At 35.6% G+C, this 13,507-nt stretch overlaps 1 protein-coding gene across 1 annotated transcript in view; it reads left to right on the plus strand.

Moving 5' to 3' along the window:
• MET (MET proto-oncogene, receptor tyrosine kinase) overlaps window positions 1-11,859 on the plus strand; it is an 86,257-nt gene extending 74,398 nt beyond the window's left edge. Inside the window, exons 17-21 of the mRNA XM_072401551.1 lie at window positions 461-642; window positions 1,627-1,736; window positions 4,497-4,662; window positions 7,566-7,702; window positions 9,032-11,859. Of these exons, the coding sequence (XP_072257652.1) occupies window positions 461-642; window positions 1,627-1,736; window positions 4,497-4,662; window positions 7,566-7,702; window positions 9,032-9,242 (806 nt within the window). The 3' untranslated portion in view covers window positions 9,243-11,859. The remainder of the gene's footprint in view (window positions 1-460; window positions 643-1,626; window positions 1,737-4,496; window positions 4,663-7,565; window positions 7,703-9,031) is intronic.
• The last annotated feature ends 1,648 nt before the right edge of the window (window positions 11,860-13,507 follow it).

The raw sequence follows: 13,507 nt of genomic DNA on the forward strand, positions 1-13,507 counted from the left end.
AATAGAAAGAAATTCAGATCAGAATTTCCAGCACTTCAAGTAGTGTCCAGTCATTTCCATTTCTTTTGGCCCTCATACATTCCTGTTTGGCCATTGCTAAAACTGCCTGCTTCACTTGTCGAAAGATAGAAAGATATGTGTGGAAAGAGAATAGGGATATGCAAGCTTTAACACAAAGTATCAAAAAGTGCCAAAGCTTCAATCCAACATTTGGGAGGAGCAGGAGGGCTGAGAACTACTCCAGGTTGTTTAAATCCCACAATGGGATATATAGTTATTGGGGATGGAGGGGTGTTTTTTGTTTTAGTTTGCTTTCATTAAAGCTCGCAAATTGCACAATGTTCTCACCTTGCACTGGGTTTTTATATGTCATCCAGACTAACTTCTAATCATACCGAGTATACATGTATGTATGTATGTATGTATACAACTAATTCATGGCTTTGGTACAATTTTTAAGGAATCACAGATATCGAAGAAGTTTCCCAGTTTCTCAAGGAAGGTATCATCATGAAAGATTTCACACATCCAAATGTGCTGTCATTGTTAGGCATCTGCCTTCCTACTGAAGGCTCTCCTCTGGTAGTACTGCCTTTCATGAAACATGGAGATCTCAGAAACTTCATCAGAAATGAAACTCATGTAAGTGTACTTTACAATTACTATGATATTTTAAATGCATGGTTAAAGTGTGTTCATCATGTGAAATGAACATAAGTGTAATGTAATGCTTATTGAGAGGATCACAAAATCTTGGCATTCCACGTGCTATTTTCAAAGTTCTGTGCCATTTTAACATTTCACCGGGCTTCATCCATGCTTACAATATGCCTTTCTGGTACAACTGGTACAACAGTCACTTACTGGCACTCACCAGGAGAACACACCTATGTGGGGACTTGGACAACCAAAGGTAACCCCCAGAGAGGTTCTAACTATTGCACACACTATACAAAAAGAATGTTTTAGCCCGAGATTCACTTTAAAAATCAGTAAAAAAAATTTTGAAAAATACAACCCTCCATGACAACCTTTTACCCCAATTTTGTACCCAATATTTTTTTTTATTGGGAAAAAGTGTTATTTAGCAACATTTTTTTCTCTGTAATTTTTACATTTAGAAACTCTAGTTAAAGTAAAAAGGAAAAAGCAAATGTTGGAACAAGTAGTTTTAGTGTTTTTTTTATTCTTTTCCAATATACATTTCTAATTGAAACTCACATTTTGTTATTGCTCTTTTTACCATTTACCTCTGTCTCAAAATCAAGAATGAGTCAGGCAACTCATAAACAAAATAAATGCAGCTTATGGATAAGCCCTACAGCTAATGTCTAACCTACTTTCCAAGTTGTCTTCTAAATAAGCAATTTCTTTGTGCAGTAGGAAAGTATTGATTCAGAAATGTTTTCCTGCGTGTCCACAGTTATACTAGACAGACATAGGACAGAAAATACTGAAGCCATAAAACTCCTAATATTAGTGGCATATCTGATGAGAAGCTAAAACCATTCTAAGTAAATGTGAAGCAGAATAAAGGTTAGGGTTAGTTGACGTGACCACCCCAGAGAGAACTGTTTTCATAACTTGGAGTAGTATTACAAACTAATATATTATGTCTTTTTTTAGAATCCAACAGTAAAAGACCTCATAGGATTTGGTTTACAAGTTGCCAAAGGTATGGAGTATCTTGCAAGCAAAAAGTTTGTGCACCGAGACCTGGCAGCAAGAAACTGTATGTAAGTAATAGTGATACTCAAACTTTTTTGCAAGGTTAAATATCTTATTGGCAGGGCAAAACCTTTAGTACTTCTTGTCTGCTCCTAATGCAAAAAATAATAAAGTGGACTAATGTAGAACAGTAACCTGGGAGGGGGGAGTCACTGGGCCTGTTTTATTGTTTTTTTTTCTGCATAGATCTGCTTTTAATCTCACCCAAGGCCACATGTGACAGGGTAACAATGCAGAGAGACAATTAAGAATTATTACACCAAAACGGGGAGTGCCTGAATAAGGACCTTCAAGGCAGAATCATCAAATATTCAATACAAGCTGTAGAATTTAAAAAGATTAAAAACAATTGCTGAAATGAGATTACGAAGTTAAAGTTTATATGTGATACCAGAGATTAGGTTTACATATAATTTGACTTTAATAATAAATGTAATTTAGATGACAGTTGCATTTGTCTATGCTAGACGTTCTATTTCTAAATCTCTAAAAAATGTTTAATTGATGGTGGCTCCATTCTAAGATCTAACTGGCAGCATATGTCAAGGGGGGTGGGGGTGCTTAGGGGGTGTTAATGCATAGGTGTGCACCATGAAGTTAACATGCCATAATCTGTGCCATTTGCAAAGCTTTAGACTTTACTACATTGCAAAATTGTATTCAATAAGCCTAAACATGTCAGCTATGTAATTTAATGTCAGAATAAAATGAAAATGTGAGTACAATGTATTACTGTACATGTGCAGCTCTGACCTGTAGCATTTTTATGTTATGTGTCCCTGAGGGATAACATTTATTCCAGGAAATGTGATTGTTTCTAAACAAGGATATCCAGTCAAACAAACCAGACTGTAGACAGTGAAAATGTAGGAAGTTGATATGGTATAAAATATAAATATAGTACAATTGTAAATGTTGTGGGTAAATGTGTTTTGGACACCTGAAGTTGTATATTGTAATAATTCTTTTTCACAGTTTGAGTAGCAGTAAAAGACCTACAAATGCATATTTATTAGATGTTTCTGGATACCCTCCCACACACCATTGCATTCATAATATCCAGTGTGTAAAACAGAAAACAAAGAAAAAGTGTTTGCCCAGATGAAACACATTTAAATGCCCTCCTGATGAAGCAGCCTTGTCCATCTATGAAACCCATGGAGCCTAATTGGGTGACAATTTAAATCTTAACAATTTTGGAACTGATAATGTTCTATTGTTAAATTTTAAAGTTTGTCAGCAAAAAATTTGTAGTAGCAAATGTTGGAAATAAATGTCATGCTTTTATTAAAAATATGCGTGGCAATGCCTTTAAAATCCCTTTACATATTTGAATCTGTATTACTAAATTTATATCTGTTAAGATTGGCATTATTGATGTTCAAGTTGGGCAAGTCACATGGAGATTTGGTGTGGAGAAACTTAATGATGTTGAGCAGATAATGGTATCCACTCTCCTCTATAAATAGCCCTCTAAGTGTGGACTTTGGCTGGCTCATCATGCCTGTCTGCCCTTGTTCTCCAGAATGGTTTCTGAGCCGTAATAACCAGCCCCACCTTTATTGCAGTTCCCACCTGATTGATGCCATTTCTGAGTCATTTCTCATTTCTTCTTGTAGCAATAAAATCCACATTTAATTAAAGACAGGTCAGTGTGCTTAAAAAGTCTTTAAATTTACTATGACATAATGATTTTCATGCCATAAAACTGTAAAATGAATAGGGCAACGTGATAGCTGGAGTAGTCAATGCTAGAAAATTAGTTAAATGTAATATTTAATCTAACAGACAGGTAGTACAATAAATTATTTTGTTACTGTACTGTGTTGCTAAATTGATATAACTAACTCAACAGAACTAAAGCTCATTTGGTTCACCTTGTTAATATCAAAACATTTTGATTGATAAGATTGGTGTAGCATTGGACGTTGTCATACAGTTGGCAAATACATACACTTAGGTTTCACAGATACCCGCAATACACATTATAGGCTCTATTTATAAAATGGAGAATCTGATGTTCCCTCAAACATTCCCATGTGGAGTCTTCTAGGTCTATGTGTTTCAATGGAAGTAATTGATTCCCAGAAGGGAATGTTTAAGGTAATGCCAGATTTCCGGTTTTATAAATAGAGCCCTATCCGTGTTTGTGTACTAAGTTGCCATTTATTCTACAAGATACCTAAGTTCACTTTTCCCTACTCATTTGTGTTGCATTACACCACAACACAAAATTTTGTATATATTACTATAAACCTTTTTTACAACTTACTTCAATCAGTGTGTTTGAAGTTTTTGGGGTAAAGTCCATAAAAATATCATTTATCTAACATAGAGGCAAGTATTTTGGGGCACTTTAATGTCTGTGTTGTCGTTTTTTTTTTTTTTGCATGGAACACACAAATTACATATTGTGGTGTACAGGTCTTATAAAATCACTGTGATTCGATTCAAAATGCAATACCGTGTTACCGATTAGGCCAAAAGTACAATTTTCTATGTCTAAGGACAGCCAGGCAACTAGCATTTTCAGAAGGGTCAAAATGAACAATCAGCTTTTTTCTTGGTGGCATGTGGTCTTTAAAAAAATAATTTCAGCAAGAAGGTAATTTATCATAAACGTAAAGAACAATTGTTTGTAGACTTCTAGGTAAGCATAATAATAAAGATAAAGTAGACGATGATTCGAGAGTGACTTACAATGTATTTTCTTATAATATTTCCGCTACGTGTATCCCTATAACCGTGTTATCCATGTTATCTTGTAGGCTTGACGAGACATTCACTGTCAAAGTGGCAGACTTTGGTCTTGCAAGAGATGTTTATGACAAGGAATACTACAGTGTGCACAATAAAACTGGAGCAAAACTCCCTGTGAAATGGATGGCACTTGAAAGCTTGCAGACACAAAAGTTCACTACAAAATCAGATGTGGTAAATACATTTTATGCAAAATATAATATTTCTTTAACCTGTGTTGTAACTTCAAAGCCGACTGAAGTTACAGCACAGCTCACAAATGTTCCCCTGGTTATTGCGGTGCTGTACATTGAACCAACCGAATACTCGGGAAAAAAATGTTTATACAGTAAAATTTGCCATGTTTTGCCTGTGTATTATTTCACAAAGCTACACAGTGCTACACAATTGTAATAAACAGTGCTATAAATTAGCAAGTGGTGGAGGAAAAAAATAAGACTTTATGCCCAGCTACAGGCTAATGTTTCCTTAAGTTACGTACACACGTCCAATGGTTATAGGACGAGAACCTGGCATGTGTACAGTGCCCGTCGTCCATCATCCGAACGACCGTCCTGGCGGATCCAAGGACGATGGATGACGAAAGATCCTAATGCAAGGGAAGCGGTTGAGCGCTCAGCAGGGTGCCGCTCCATCGTTCTCCCCCTCCTCTCTCCATTTAGCAGGACGGTGCTGTATGTACAGCACTCATTCATGTATCGTGCAGTCCTTTGTGGTTGGAAAGGATTGTGAAAGATCCTTTCCAACGACAATATTTGCAAATGTGTATGAAGCGTTAGTGTTGGCCCTCAGCTGCAAATGTAACTATTCAATGTTCATGCCACATAAGATCTATCCCTCTGCACTATCATAGAATGGAGCTTTTTTGGTATACCAGTATTGCTGCAGATTAAAGCACACCATTGCTTCTTACAACCTGGCAAGCATATACTGGCCATTTAATGTGCTTTGGTTCACACACACCTACCTGCTGTACTTGCCTCATAATTGGAAAGTTACGCCCTACATCTTAGTGATGGGCTCATGGTATACTATGGAACAGGACAAATTACCCAGCTAAAAATACTTTCCTGTTTCCATGCAGCTTGTGGGTTATTTATCCAGAATTTTACTACTACTACTACTTTTCATTTCCCTTTTTTATAATCTCCATAGTGTATTGTCAATAATCAGTGGATTATATATTTTGCCCTGTGAGGCTTCCTAAAGTACACATAAACACAAACAATTTTCTATTATGTGAATAATGCAGTAACAACAAAAAAAATAAATCAGACTTCAGACACAAAGGTTATATATTAGTAACTGGAGACAGAAAAAGTATCTGAGCTGCCTACAGCAACCAGTTTGTTTCCAGCAACGGTCCCTCTGATAAATAAGGGATAATTGATTAGGCGCTAACTGCAGGGTAGACACTATTTTCTCCTGTTTTGTAAATTGTTGTTGTCAATGCTGCTGAGCATTGCATCATCTTGAATAAAAAATTATGATATAACTTCGATGAAAAAATCCAAGTTTGTTTAGAAGCCAAATGACATAAGTCAGTACCACCCAAATCTTTGAGGTTCTAACTTACATAATGGTTACTTACACACTATGATGAGGTTTTCATTAAACATCTGCTTACCATATTAATACACTCACATGGGACCATAGAAGTCCTGTGTGAGAAACGTTTTTCAGAAAGACATCTTTCTTGAATTAAGTGAAACTGGAGGTCTAGGAATGTGTCGGTGCAATACAATATGTTGCCATACAATATTACTGAGGGATTACATTAAACCTAGAAATACATGCAAACAAAGAAATGTCATTTGTTACATTTCAGAATTACAATTGTATTTAGCATTTGAACAATTCTAGAACAAAAAAAACTGTTTATTTGTTCCTATTAAATTTGTTATTGGGGATAAAAATACTAAAAGTGAATCTATTCTGTATTTTGAATAGGGCACATATTTTGTATTAATCAACATAGTGTTTATGTTAACATTATAATAATAAATGTTTTGCATGCTTGCTCCTACACGTTTTGTTACTGTATTAAATATAGATATTTGGAATTGTACCACCAATGTATGTTCTTAGTAGTTCTATATTTCTCTTTTATATAGCTGAACTTAAAAAGTTGTTATTCCTTGCTGTAGTGAAGAAATGTATATGTCACTTTCTATCTGAAGTGTGCCATTAGAATAATATACGTACTGAGACCTGCTATGCCCTGGCTCTGGTCCTTCGAGTGGCATGATACTTGCCAGTGCACTGTGTCCATGTTTGACGACCCAGCTCCTACTGTTGTCTATAGGACTGGGAGCTGAAAGCAGACCTGGCACTCCACCTATTAGCAAGCTGCTCAGTGAATCAGAGTCAGGAATGCAGCAGACCATGTCCACTATATATTCCAAGTGGCACATCCTATACAAAAAAAAATGAACAACCAATGGAAAATTATCTCACTGTAAGGGCATTGTAACTTGGGGTTTCCCAAGCAAACAACCACTCTTCATTTAAAGTGACCTGTGCAACACTGTCTATGCAAATCCAGAATGTTTTTAGGATTTAATGTATCCAGAAAATTTCCCAAACTCTACAAGGTTTAACCTATTTTATAAATATTTTAAATGTATTATTTTAATATGAATTCTGTTTATGGTAAACAAAAGTCATTATTGCTAACAGACAGAGGAGATCCATAAATTTGGGCTCCGAGTAATTTATTATTATGATTGTAGGCAACAACTTTGCAAAGGATCCAAAAAAATACAGGTTTATCATAATTTCTTCTGGCAACTTTACATGTGCTTTTTTGAACTGTAGGCTTCCATGGTGGATATGACATAAGTCATGTGGTAGCAGCATTAAGTAGACCTCAGTTAATAGTTTAAAATTATTTGAGTAATGTAATAAATTTAGTTTGCATACAACATATTGTAGATCTGCAGAATAAAAAGCAAACATGGGTAGAGGTCAACCAAAGAACTAATTATGTAGGTAGAACATCGCCTAAGAATAAATAGAATTATTAAATACTTTCTCAAAGTTGGTCAGTACTAAAATGCCTAATTTTTTTTTTCTAGTGGTCATTTGGTGTGCTGTTATGGGAACTAATGACAAGAGGAGCACCTCCATATCCTGATGTCAACTCTTTTGACATAACTATTTACTTATTACAAGGACGAAGACTACTACAACCTGAATACTGTCCTGATCCACTGTAAGTGTCAGATACACAATTGTAACATTAAAATTGTCCATAGCTCTGACAACGTCAGTTGTGCTTGTTTAAAATATAAAATAATGTACATGAATTTGATTTGGGATTTTCCTGACCGAGAACTTCATTCATTTTTAAAATGTCATGTCAGGACTACATAACAGCAATAAAGGGTTGCCTAACCAGAATATTTATTAACCTACATCTCACAACATCAAAAATAATTTTATTAAAGCGTACCTAAACTCAGAATTTTCACTTTACATACCCCTTTATGTAAGGTAAAAAAAATCCGTTCGTTTGTTTTTTTTAAGTGCAACACCCTTTTTTTTTTTTAAGAAAAAAGGGTGCAGCATCGCCTTCTAGGCGATCGAGAATGAATGGGAGGACAAAGCCTCCTGGGATACCTACATCACACATCCCGGTAGGGTTTTGGGTGCTCCTTCTGCACATGCACACAACACCCATTCTGTTCTATAAAGAGGGGAGATGAGCGAGCAGCGACCGCTGTACACGTCAGATTCTCACTTGCAACATGCACAACTGTCTGTCCCTTATGATTATCTGATGTGTGTACCCAGCTTATGTCTACACAGACTGTTTCCGCGGTGTTTAAACGCCCATGTTTGAAATTCCTATTCATTCCAAAGAGCAACTTTACACCAGAGTGTATTCTTGATGGGTTGTAAGGAAAATGCATCCTCCACCAAAAATCTCACTACAAACATCCTAAAACGACTTGATACATTCTTTAAAAGCTCTGAATGCCCCACTGAAATGAACAGGTCTTTGATAGCTTTTTTCAAGCGTTTATGGGCTATTTGGGGTGTTTTTGCATGGTGTAAAATGCTTAAAAATTCATACAAAAGCTTTAGTGATTAGTGACATAGTGATTTGCTAGTGTAGACTTAGTGATAGCGCAGATTTGCTAGCTTTGATAATCCAATTATGTTCAAGCAAAATTTATGTTTAGTTTTACATTTCCTTGTGTGTTGTGTTTAGTTATTTTTGCAAAGTGAATTTTCACCACATTGACAACTAGCTTTGTTGAGTGAACATCCCCATTTAAAGTAAATCAAATCTTCGATGAATATAATGAATACCATTATTATTAAGCCAATGAGAGGCTTGTAATGTGAAAGTCAAGTTTTCTGTGTGGATCTTCTTCTTTATGCATTATGTGTCTGTGAGTTAATGGTTGATATATTTATGTCAGTTATAGATATCATATGTCAAATACCAGGTGTTTCCTTTGTATGTCTTTATAGCTGATTAATAATGATTTACTAACTTTGTTTTTTTTTGTTTATTTTTTTTAACAAAAAATAGGTTTGAAGTCATGTTGAAATGCTGGCATCCAAAACCAGAGTCACGTCCAACATTTTCTGAATTGGTTTCAAAAATTTCATCACTTTTCTCAACGTTCATTGGGGAGCACTATGTGCTTATCAACACAACATACGTCAATATAAAATCTACTGCTCCCTATCCATCTCTCCTATCTGCGGAAGAAAACACAGATTTCAATCTGGATACATGACTTTTTCCTACCTACCCATGTGACTGAGTCTCTTACTCTTGAATTCCAAGAAGATTTTTTTGTCCACGTAATTTGGTATATGTCGACAAAGTTGGCATATTTTCACTTTTGTTATTTTGCACTAGAAGCAGACATTCTTGTTCCTTAATGTGACTACGGACTGCTGTACATACGATGGTACATGATACACAACATTTTTTTATTGACGTCTTTGGAAAAGGTTACATGTTTCTTGTGTTTAATGTTGATATTGTTGCGATGTGCTTAGCACAGTTGTAAAAATGAGCCCCTGATTGATAATGGACAGTGAATGGCTATTCCCAGAACATCTCCATGATAATGTGAGCTCTATGCTGTATATTTGTAAAGCACTTTTATCTGGGTAGATAGCTGCTGACTCTGGTGGTTGTGCAAAATTCTTGATTAGATACTGATAGACAACTATAAAGCAAACTATGTTGTTTCTTTTGAATAATAAAATATCAAAATTAAGTTTATTGGATTGGTGGAATAATGAGAGTAGGGAAGTGTCATAAAACATACAGTCAACTATACTCCAAAAACAAATATAAACTTTGGTTGGCAATCATGAGAATAAAATGAATGTTGGAAGCAGATTACCTAACAGACATTGTATAATAGTACAGAGATCACAATCTCAAGGAAATCAACTGCATTCACAGTAGCAGTTGCTGCTATAAATTGCAACAGTGATGTCCCATTGTATCTGTGGGCATGTTTGGAAGACCAAAGATAAATCTGACACATAAATCTGAAAAGAGAGTACATAAACCAGAGCTATAAGTCTAAGAATATCTAGACACATCAGAAGGGACACTCATTTCTCTGCCATAGCATGCTGTTATCTCTGAAGCATACAGAATCATAAAATGTAATAATCTCATCATATTGTCTTCTGGAACCTGAAAGCACTGCACCTTCTATCCACATGGTCATCTCAACCAGTATCCCTATGACATTTCAATGTTCTAAATTCAGATAATAAAATGAAGAAAACTATTTATTATTCTACAAAGCAGATGTCCTCTAGGGCTAAAGCTACGCACACACGTCCAATGGTTCTCGCCTGATAATCGGAAGAGAATCTGGCATGTGTACAGCGCCTGTCGTCCATCATCCGAACGACCGTTCTGGTGGATCCACGGGCAATGGACGGCGAAGTGGGGGAGTGTGCAGTGGGGTGCTGCTCCGTTGTTCTCCTCCTCCCCTCTCTATAGAGCATGTATGTACAGCACTCGTTCATGCATTGTGCAGTGCTTAGTTGTTGGAAAGGATTGTGAATGATCCTTTCCAACAACTATAATTGCACATGTGTACCCAGCTTTAGTGTGATAAAAGTATTGTGTATAGGTGTTGTTTTTTTTTTGCATTGGTGTTCTGTTTAGGCCAAGTTCTGCCAACTGCAAGTAAAACAACTCCAAACTTCCATGAAAAGTTTCTTTAAAAGGAAAAGTGTAATCTGTGTACATATGTGTCGGGTGAAAGCAGAAAAGAAAAGACAGGTTAAAACATTAGCAGCACAAATTGTAATCTTGCATTCATTCTTTTTCTTTAAGCTCATTGTAGATATTGCCTACCAAAGTGCATGCGACAGGATTCACATCAATACAGGCAGACCCACCACTGTTTACTTCGCTATACCTCATCAACCAACATAATTATGGTAAACACTTAGCAAACCTGATGCACTTCAGTCAAGATAGGTAAAAAATCTAGGTTAAAGTGATGAATACAGTTTATATGAAGCTGAAAATATTCATATATCCAGTTGCCCATTACAATAGAAGTCTACTTTAACTATTGACACTTGTGAGTGCCGGGCCCTTCTGCATTGTTTAATTGAACAGATTTGAGAAGCCTGTTCAGTATGTGAATTAAATTTAGCTTCAAAAGAACCCAGGTAGATATATGGTGATCATGTATATAAGCCTCAATAAGAATTAAGGTGATCTATTGGGTTTAATATTGTTGAGAAAACTACTTTATGTTCTAATATTTTACACTGTACTTATCAAATGTAACTCTTGAAGTTGAGTGATACAACACTGGAAAGCTCATCATGCAATAGTGTGCTAAAGACTTTCATATTGAAGAACAGAAATGGACCAATGTTTGATGGAAGTATATGCAGCCAATGACTGAAGACTTTTTAAACAAATCAAAAAATGTTGAGCATTTTGCAGTTCATCTAAGTTGGTTTCTCAGAAGCTGCCACTTGCAGAGCTTTATCTTGGCTGCACTGTTTCAGCTTGAGCAGTTGCTGTGCTAGTAGTTACAGTATGATTAAATTCTTTACAAACCTTCCTCATTCTGTCACAAGAGTGATGTGAACACTGGAGCAGAACATTTATTATGTCTAAACAATGACTAAAAGTACAATGTGTGTTCCTTTGGATTTCTTTTTCTTAATGCTGTACAGTTGTTTTGGTGTAGGATGTAACTGGATGTGTTGATTTAAAGTTTTATATTTTTATAATAAATGTTTATTTTTAAGGCTATGTATAATGTTACCTTTATGTGGAAAATGAAAAACTTAGTGAAATATGTGTCCTTTTAATTTTTCAAGTCCTAATAAAGTTTAGGATTACCCTTCTTACTGATGTCATGTGTAAGAAGTGTCCATTACGTGGCAGTGGTTATATGATACCAGAAAGTGTGACTGTTGCATTGCTGACACTTGCATGTAAGTAGTGGTTTTCCTGCAATAGCTAACTGTATTAAACTACTGAGAACCACTTTGATCTCAACACAGCCCTTGTTTCTAGTCTCCGACAATAGGTATACAGCCCTGAAAGCAGAAAACTACAAACAAGTACATGAACATGCAAATGAGAAACAATTCATGATATAGAAGAGGCTACTTTACGAACAAAAAATTATACTGCGCAGTCTGAATAGAAGATAAAACCAGAAAATCTACAATATAAAAGAACATAGTGATATGATGCAACTAATTACCGCTAAATAGATCTTTCTTTATATCACTTAACATCTATGTGACAGTATTATAAATAGTAGCAAATATCTGCCCTTTCATTAAACGGGTGATTCAGAATGTAAAGCAAGTATGAAAATATTGTGCATGACAAATTGGAGAGGTTGTGCAGAATCAATAGACACGATAATGAGGGGAGCTAAATCTTATAGTGTACCTGTGCTCAGACAATTGACAAAGTATTTACATATTCTTAACAAGCAGTAGAATTGTAACACCCAGTCATACCCTCCTAAATTAATACTATAATGCAGTAATTTATGGTAATAAAAATGCTTCTTCTTTTATTTTTTTATTAATTAGGAAAGCTTGTCCTGGCAGCACCTGAGTTTTACAAAAGCGCAAGAACACGTCCCAATCAACAGTGCTGCTCAGAGAGAGAGAAAAATATTATTTGGAGCAGTTTTATTTGGGGTGTGCCTCCCTTATGGCACCACTTAGCTGATAAAAAGTAAAAAAGAGCCAGAAAGATTACTATATATGCAGTCGATAGTAGATTGGAATCATTAGAGTAGGGCAATGTCATAAAACATGCAGTCAACAATATTATAAAAACAAATTACACTCCTTGGCAACGATGAGAATAAAATAATTATATTAGAAGCAGATGACCTAACAGAAATTGTATAGTAGTACAAATAATAATTACAATTTCAAGGAAATTGACTGAATTCATAGTAGCAGTTGCTGCTATATAAAGCAATATTAATTCTAATAATGTAAATTAGTACATTTGGACTAGCTATCAATTGCCTCTCCAGCTGCTTGTATTGTGCAGTTATTCATTATCAAAGGTCCTCAACAATAACCACAAAAACTGAAAAAAATCATGTCTGCCCTCTGTCAATTTATAACAGCGAAGACTTTTTTATTTTGAGTAACAGGCTGCTAGGATTTTGTTGCAATCGAAAGCAAAGGGATTTATTTTACCATCCAGGAGAGCACCTGCCAAGACAGCACTTAGGACACAAGATCATACCATCCCCCTCACTAACTATCCTGGGATTTAATTTATCCCAGGGTTCAACAGATCTAAGCTGTATCCCAAAGATGAGTGCTGAAACTAGCTTTCCAGAACCCAGAACCACATTATACACACACTGCCAGAGGTATTATCCCCTACCTTAACTGCAGAAAAAGTGTGTGGTGTATACAATTCATAGGCTCCAATTTACCGTGGTCTCTATAGGCACAAAACAAACATATTATTATTATTGTTATTAACCACCTAAGCGTTACACTGAGGTCT

Source organism: Pyxicephalus adspersus, chromosome 2, assembly GCF_032062135.1.
Source record: "Pyxicephalus adspersus chromosome 2, UCB_Pads_2.0, whole genome shotgun sequence".
NCBI classification, from domain to species: domain Eukaryota; kingdom Metazoa; phylum Chordata; class Amphibia; order Anura; family Pyxicephalidae; genus Pyxicephalus; species Pyxicephalus adspersus.